We start from the raw sequence: 9,159 nt of genomic DNA on the forward strand, positions 1-9,159 counted from the left end.
GTGACCACTACTGTAAAACAAAAAAATATAGCCACGGATTGTATAGCTAGCAAAGTAAATAAAAGTCCACTAATCATGTATTATACATCGACTAGAATACTACATTTACTATGGATATGTCTGCTATGTCTTACCCTGCTGAGTAAGTATTTTTCACTTAATTCATGTACTCAAACAAAACAGCATCTGTCGTTTCAAGGGTTCTTCCGGGTTAGGTTTTAGAGGAGCGGATTGCGAACTCAAACATTGTAACCAAAATATAGAGCAGTTAAATATATACAGTACCAGTCAAAAGTTTGCACACACCTATTCATTCAAGGGTTTTTCTTTATTTTTACTATTTACTAGAATAATAGTGAAGACATCAACTATGAAATAACACATGGAATCATGATTGATGAAGTGCTGCATCCGATGACCTGGCCTCCACAATCACCAGACCTCAACCCAATTGAGATGGTTTGGGATGAGTTGGACCGCAGAGGGAAGGAAAAGCAGCCAACAAGTTCTCAGCATATATGGGAACTCATTCAAGACTGTTGGAAAAAACATTCCTCATGAAGCTGGTTGAGAAAATGCCAAGAGTGTGCCTACTTTGAAGAATCTGAAATATAAAATATATTTAGATTTAACACTTTTTTTGTTTGTTTACTACATGGTTCCATATGTGTTATTTGATCGTTTTGATGTCTTAACTATTCTACAATGTAGAAAATAGTACAAATAAATAGAAACCCTGGAATGAGTAGGTGTGTCCAAACTGTTGACTGATACTGTATATATTTTGATGTTATGTGGCTCTGGATTTTATTTTATGTGTATTTTCTTGTATATTCAAGATTAACCCTGCTGACAAATGATGTCGCTCAAATGTTTCTTTTTTAATTAAAGCTGCAATATGTCTATGAACATAGCAATGTGAGTTATAGATCTGTCAATGTCATTGAGAATAGATATGAAGCGGTAGGTATGTTCTATATGTGCCATTTATGTTCTATATGTGCCAAGTTTTGTTTTTGCATCCTTTACTTTCGGTTTTGTACACCAGCTTCAAACAGCTGAAAACACAATATTTTTGGTTATTGAAAATATATTTCACAACGGTTTAGATAATACAATTGTACACAAACTGAAATTAGGCAAACTATTAGAATTTGAGCAATTTCACATTATGAGCATGATTTGTGTCAAATTACGTATTAGCATCAATACACACTAGTGTTAATTATAAATTACATACATTTCCCCGTTTTCAATCACTTCAAGACAGTAGCTTCAAACTTAGCCCATATTTGTTCGTATTCATATGACTTTCCATGTCCATTTGCAATAGTTTTCAAAAATGTTACAGTTGGCTATTCATTGACAGCTGGAGCCATTCTGCAAATGAGGGCGGCTCCTCTTTTTTCCAATGCTTTAAATTTCCCTTTTAGCTATGAGAGTTAGTGTCCTAAGCATGGAAGCATTTGGCGTATTTTCCCAGCGAGATAAAGGCTGCATTTGTGTGTAGTCTGTTTTTCTATTGCTCCTAGAAATAGAGAGAATATTATTTTCCAATATGCTTCCAGTTTAAGACACTTGACCAACATCATCTGATATACATCTTCAACATTTGCTGTTGGTTGTCATTTTTGCCATGTGTATGTTTTGAGTCCAGTAGGTTCTATTAATTATATTATACTGAACCATTTGTGTTTTAGATTCTGCACGGTTTAAAACTGTTTTTCCATACCTTTTCCCATTCAGTTACTTGTATATGATATATTCACATTTTTACCCCATTTCTCTCTTAAGGGAAGTGTGTAGTGCCCTTGTTTTTCGTTTAAGAATTTATACACTTGATGCCAGGTGGTTTTTGGAATGGACATCCTTTATGAAACTTTCCAATTCTTTAAACTCATGTTTATATTTAAATGGTTATTTATGCCGACTTGACTGCCTGAACAATCTGAATGATTGTAAAATGGTTGATAGAGCCGTCCTTTTCCTTCAGTTCATTCAGATCCATAGTTTTACCATCTTTATACAAATCCTCCACTATCCAAACTCCCATCTGTAGCTAATCTCTCCACAATACTGGTCTGTGATTGATTGATTAATATGTGTGGATTGCTCCAGATGGTTGCTTGGAGAGAGGTACATATGGAAACTGCGTATTTATTTCCAACTATTTTAAGAACATTCCAAGAAGCAGATCTTTTTGGATGGCCTTTTAGATATTTGGGAAGTATTCCCTATGCTATCAATCTAAGTGGCATGGGGTGGGATATTTCTTCAATTGCTAACCAACGGGTTATTTTGGTGGGTAGAGCCAGTATACGGTTTATCTTGTAATATGTTTTAATATTTGGAAGTGCCATGCCTCCTTTATATTTTGACATCATTAGTTTCTCAAGGGCAACGCTAGGTTGCTTTGAATTCCATATACATTAAGTGATCGGTTCATTGATCTTCTTAAAAAAAGCCTTGCGGTAGATTGAGGCAACATGCTCAGTTTGTAATTGATTGTAGGAGCAACTCATTTTTATTATTTAAATTCTTGCTCAGAATGTTAGAGGGAGGACCATCCCACAAAGTGTGCTTGAAAGGATTGCACAATAGCTTCTAAGTTCTCTTCAGTCTTCTTCAAATGTTTCTAATTTTAGTGTGGATGCAGATGGTTTATTCTTGTTAAAATTCCTATTTTAGGCCCCTATTCATTTGCTGGTAAAATGAAGATTGTTGAGGAACCAAATACATTTGGGTAAGTCCTTATGATATTCTATAATTGCATTTATATATGTTTCAAAAGTTAAATGTATAAAATATACTAATTCAGTCAGTGTAATGTGGTTCCCTCCTATTTCTCTAGGCTCAACAATCCCTTTTTGGCCCAAGGAAGTAGACTCCAGCCCAAGGTGACTCCAGGCCCAGTGTCAGGTAATAAGAATACGTATTACTTACTGGGTTAAAACTACATTATGGTCTGCAGACTGCAATAAGGTATTGTATAGGTATAGCAGTACAGATTGCTACTTTCACCAGCAGTGGGAAGGTACCGCAGTAGTCTGGTCCCTTTTTCGTTGTTGCTCAGTAATCAAAGGATTGAAACAATTGGAAAAAGAATCCCCTAATACAGAGGTAAATGAAATCACAATACGTCACCAACTGGTTTACATTTGTGAAAGCAAAGGAGATGGTGTTTGCAAGTAATTATCTAATTCTGTCAACACTGGCAGATCATGTGATTAATCAAGAATATACAGGTGACAAAATAAAAGAAACACCAACATAAAGTGTCATAATAGGGCGTTGGGCCACCACGAGCCGCCAAAACAGTTTCAATGCGCCTTGGCATAGATTTTACAACTGTCTGGAACTCTATTGGAGGGGATGCACGCCATTATTCCACAAGAAATTCCATCATTTGGTGTTTTGTTGATGGTGTTGAAAAACGCTGTCTGTCGCCATCCCAGAATCTCCCATAAGGGTTCAGTTGGGTTGAGATCTGATGACTGAGCCACAAACACACACACACACTTTAAACCCCCTATGCTCCTTTGAGACCCCTCTTTCAAAGTCACTGAGATCTTATCTTCTAGCCATGGTAGCCAAAATAATGGGCAACTGTGCATTTTTATACATGACCCTATGCATGATGGGATGTTAATTGCTTAATATACTCAGGAACCACACCTGTGTGGAAGCATCATCTTTCAATATACTTCCTATCCCTCATTTACTCAAGTGTTTCCTTTATTTTGGCAGTTACTTGTCTGTCTAAACTGACCATACCTAGCACTGTATTCAGTATGACCATACCTAGCACTGTATTCAGTATGACCATACCTAGCACTGTATTCAGTATGACCATACCTAGCACTGCATTCAGTATGACCATACCTAGCACTGCATTCAGTATGACCATACCTAGCACTGCATTCAGTATGACCATACCGAGCACTGCATTCAGTATGACCATACCGAGCACTGTATTCAGTATGACCATACCTAGCACTGTATTCAGTATGACCATACCTAGCACTGTATTCAGTATGACCATACCTAGCACTGCATTCAGTATGACCATACCTAGCACTGTATTCAGTATGACCATACCTAGCACTGTATTCAGTATGACCATACCTAGCACTGTATTCAGTATGACCATACCTAGCACTGTATTCAGTATGACCATACCTAGCACTGCATTCAGTATGACCATACCTAGCACTGTATTCAGTATGACCATACAGCCCTGTTTTTTACTTGTGCTCTTTTCATAACATTGCTAATCCTTTCTTATAGGACCAGCACATCTCCACCGACTAGCAGGAAAGTGCTTCAGTTACATAGAGTCCACGTAAGTACTGGGAAACTGAGCGCCTACAAAATCAACACCTAATTGCTGCGGTGAACATTATGGCAAAGTTTCGATCAAACTGTTTAGGACTCATCTTTGATTTCTGTACCAGTTTTCCAATTGGTTGGTTCACCGCTAGTCAAGGCTGCAAGATGACATGTGTAGAAAATAGGTATATTTGAGAATACATCATTGTGTTGTTATTTTGTTTAGGTATAAATATGAATTCTGTCCATTCCACAACATCACCCAGCATGAGCAGTCATTCAGGTGGAACGCTTACAGTGGCATACTGGGGTGAGTGGATCCTCCACAACACAATTTCAAACTGCACTCATCCTATCAGGTGAATCAGATTCATTGAAGCATGTTATCCTGTGAATACATTATTTCCATTCATCAGTTTACACCCTTTGTCTTTCCAACAGAATCTGGCAGGAGTGGGAGATTGTGAACAACACCTTTTTGGCCATGTGGATGAGAGAGGGAGATGCCTGTGGGAATAAAAATAGGCAAACAAAGGTAATAAATTGCTTGTGCTCATTCCTTCCAGAGGCCAATTGACAAAGCAGGATTGGCGAGCGTTTGTGAGTATAACGTGCAAACCCGGTCAGCGAGCTTTGTGAAAGGCCTAAAGACATCGCAGAGTTGAATGTTGAGGTTACTGTTCTTTGTGAAAAACAAATTCTCTCGTTTCACTAGGTCATTCTGACCTGCGGTGGAAGTAGCAAGTTGGCTCAAGTGTCAGAGCCCACTACCTGTGTGTATTCTCTAAGCTTTGAGACCCCACTTGTATGCCACCCACATTCTCTCTTAGGTAAGACGAGCAAAAGCAGGGACTCTTTAAAAAACATTTTTTTAATTATTAACATTTTAAGATGGTGCTTGTTTACATTCTGAGACACACGTGTGTCCTCTCATCAAGTGTACCCAACTCTGAGTGACAAGCTGCAGATGGAATGGGATGAAGTCGAACAGGCCCGCTATGAGAACCTCATTACTGAGCAGGTACGACTTTACATACTAACATAGGTGTTGACATTGCCCTTTCATAGCACTTATATGAGTGTAGGACTACATAGGAGTTTAAAGGTGCTCGCAGACAAAGCGGCAGGCGGGGTGGCCTATTCATTTTCAATGATATATGCGATATCCACTCCGGAGTTTCACTTCTTGTCTGGAAAGCGCTTAAGAAGTCTTTTAACGTGTATATGTGTATTACAGGGCTACAATAATCTACTGAGGGATATTTTTGAGGATGCTGGTTTCCTAAAGAGCCAGAAGGCAAAGGAGAGGCCGGATATCACAACTACCTCAAAGACACATGATTCCTTGCAGAAATGCAATCAGGTAAGTTCACTGGAGAGAATCCAAAACCATTCGCGACCATGAGTAGTAATGGAAGCCCTGACATTTAGAGCTTTCAGCTAACGCTCTAGTTTAGCTATCCATATACATGAAATGTCATTGTGAAGTTGTATTTGTTTACATTTCTACGGATGCTTGTTTTATGCAGGACGTCCGTAAACAAAGGGAAGAGATTGAGAGATTGCAAGCTCTCCTCACTCAACATAACATTCCCCATGATTCAAAGGCAGGTGAGTGTGAGCATTATTCTTCATGTACTAGTCCATACTTCTCCATGAATAGATGTAGGAAAGGAATCCCTTTGTAAGTTACGATTGCATTAGTCCGTACAATGTTAACATGTTTGCACCCTTCCCTCCCATTACGGACAGCTAAGGAGAAGATTCCAGTGAGTGTGACTGTGCAAAATCAGCACCTGAGGGGGGACAACGGCCTCATCGTAGACCTACTCTGAGGATTCCAGACATTTACACAAAATATTGCAGACCACTAACTGAACAGCAGAGAAGGCAGATGTCACACAATAAACATGGCAGTTCCATATTAGAGAATTAAAGTTAAAAAAGAAAGTGTTTATTCTAAATACAATTTTAGAGAATCAACCATGTTTTCTTGACTGTGAGGCGTACCTGTACTCCCCAATGGCATAGCTACATTCTTAGAATATATTTTTTCAACTCCATTGTCTGTCTAGACAGAAATCACACCTCTGCTATCAAAGGAAGGACACTGAAGATGTAAATTGTTTGATCCAGAAAATACATTTTTTAAGAAAATAAAAAGTTACAGCCTTGAGCAATTTTTTTATTTTATTTAACCTTTATTTAACCAGGTAGGCTAGTTGAGAACAAGTTCTCATTTACAACTGCGACCTGGCCAAGATAAAGCAAAGCAGTGCGACACAAACAACAACACAGAGTTACACATGGAATAAACAAACATACAGTCAATAACAAAATAGAGGGAAAAAAAGTCTATATACAGTGTGTGCAAATGAGGTAAGATAAGGGAGGTAAGGCAATAAATAGGCCATAGTGGCGAAATAATTACAAATTAGCAATTAAACACTGGAGTGATAGATGTGCAAAAGATGAATGTGCAAGTAGAGATACTGGGGTGCAAAGGAGCAAAACAATTCATAACAGTATGGGGATGAGGTAGTTGGATGGGCTATTTACAGATGGGCTATGTACAGGTGCAGTGATCTATGAGCTGCTCTGACAGCTGGTGCTTAAAGTTAGTGAGGGAGATATGGGTCTCCAGCTTCAGTGATTTTTTTGTTTGTTTGTTTGTTGTTGTTGCAATTCGTTCCAGTCATTGGCAGCAGACAACTGGAAGGAAAGGCGGCCAAAAAAGGAATTGGCTTTGGGGGTGACCAGTGAAATATACCTGTTGGAGTGCGTGCTACGGGTGGGTGCTGCTATGGTGACCAGTGAGCTGAGATAAGGCGGGGCTTTACCTAGGAAAAACGTATAGATGACCTGGAGCCAGTGGGTTTGGCGACGAATATGAAGTGAGGGCCAGCCAACGAGAGCATACAGGTCGCAGTGGTGGGTAGTATATGGGGCTTTGGTGACAAAACGGATGGCACTGTGATAGACTGCATCCAATTTGTTGAGTAGAGTGTTGGAGGCTATTTTGTAAATGACATCGCCGAAGTCAAGGATCAGCAGGATAGTCAGTTTTACGAGGATATGTTTGGCAGCATGAGTGAAGGATGCTTTGTTACGTAATAGGAGGCCGATTCTAGATTTCATTTTGGATGGGAGATGCTTAATGTGAGTCTGGAAGGAGAGTTTACAGTCTAACCAGACACCTAGGTATTTGTAGTTTTCCACATATTCTAAGTCAGAACCGTCCAGAGTAGTGATGCTGGACGGGCGGGCAGGTGCAGGCAGCGATCGGTTGACGAGCATGCATTTAGTTTTACTTGCATTTAAGAGTAGTTGGAGGCCACGGAAGGAGAGTTGTATGGCATTGAAGCTCGTCTGGAGGTTAGTTAACACAGTGTCCAAAGAAGGGCCAGAAGTATGCAGAATGGTGTCGTCTGCATAGAGGTGGATCAGAGAACCAGCAGCAGCAAGAGCGACATCATTGATGTATACAGAGAAATTAGTTGGCCCAAGAATTGAACCCTGTGGCACCCCTATAGAGACTGCCAGAGGTCTGGACAACAGGCCCTCTGATTTGACACACTGAACTCTGTCTGAGAAGTAGTTGGTGAACCAGGCCAGGCAGTCATTTGAGAAACCAAGGCTGTTGAGTCTGCCGATAAGAATGTGGTGATTGACAGAGTCGAAAGCCTTGGCCAGGTTGATGAATACAGCTGCAGCTACAGATGGTTTGGGATGAGTTGGATTGCAGAGTGAAGGAAAAGCAGCCAACAAGTGCTCAGCATATGTGGGAACTCCATCAAGACTGTTGGAAAAGCATTCCAGGTGAAGTTGGTTGAGAGAATGCCAAGAATGTGCAAAGCTGTCAACAAGGCAAAGGGTGGCTACTTTGAAGAATCTAAAATATTAAATATATTTTGATTTGTTTAACACTTTTGGTTACTACATGATTCCATGTGTTATTACATAGTTTTGATGTCTTCACTATTATTCTACAATGTAGAAAATAGTAAATCTTTAAAAAACTCTTGAATGAGTAGGTGTGTCAACTTTTGACTGGTACTATATATACATACATACATACTCTGGACTCCGACATTGCCATCCTAATATTTCTGTATTTCTTTATTCCATTATTTTACTTTTAGATTTGTGTGTATTTTTTGATATTACTGCACTGTTGGAGCTAGGAACACAATCATTTCGCTACACCCGCAATAACATCTGCTAAACACGTGTATGCAACCAATAAAATGATATTAGATTTTTGATTTGAGATTTAACGATGCTCCTACGAAGGTTCTGATGATTAACTTAGCCTTAAGATGCTTTTGGGAAACCGGGCCATGGGCTGATGTGTTTCTCTACTGAACATGTGAGTGATTGTAAGAGACTGTAACTATGCATCCAGCGTCTCTATGGAATGAAGATGAATGAAGATGGAAATATGTTATTATACAACAAGCCAGATTAAACTAAGGGAGAGGAATGGTAAAAAAAAAATATCCATTAAAGGGAATGTTTCCGATTATGGGGCAGGGGAGCGCTTGAGGGAGGGATAGAAGGAAAGAGAGGTTGACGCTTAAAGTTGTGTGGAGGAAGGGAACGAGGGATGAAATGCTTAAAGCTGGGTGTAAGGAGGCAGGGTGGGAAGAAGGAATGAAAGGGGAAAGAGCCATACCATGCAAGGAAGGGCAGCAGTGTCACTGCCAGCTTCAATAACCAAGTGGTGCATGTGTAGTGGTGGCCATTCACAGGCATACGCAGTACACCCACCAATGTCTCTACAGATACAGAGTATACTTAAGCAATAAGGCCCGAGGGGGTGTGGTATAT

General features: G+C 39.7%; 1 protein-coding gene across 1 annotated transcript; it reads left to right on the forward strand.

The window, feature by feature from the left end:
* The first annotated feature begins 9 nt into the window (after nucleotides 1-9).
* Nucleotides 10-6,501, forward strand: gnptg (N-acetylglucosamine-1-phosphate transferase subunit gamma). Its single transcript, NM_001141599.2, is given in 11 exon segments — nucleotides 10-142; nucleotides 2,689-2,743; nucleotides 2,852-2,919; nucleotides 4,288-4,342; nucleotides 4,556-4,639; nucleotides 4,771-4,864; nucleotides 5,045-5,159; nucleotides 5,268-5,350; nucleotides 5,567-5,692; nucleotides 5,859-5,940; nucleotides 6,082-6,501. Coding segments are annotated over 11 exon segments (912 nt in total). The 5' UTR covers nucleotides 10-75; the 3' UTR covers nucleotides 6,165-6,501.
* The last annotated feature ends 2,658 nt before the right edge of the window (nucleotides 6,502-9,159 follow it).

Source organism: Salmo salar, chromosome ssa19 (genome assembly GCF_905237065.1).
Source record: "Salmo salar chromosome ssa19, Ssal_v3.1, whole genome shotgun sequence".
Lineage (NCBI taxonomy): Eukaryota > Metazoa > Chordata > Actinopteri > Salmoniformes > Salmonidae > Salmo > Salmo salar.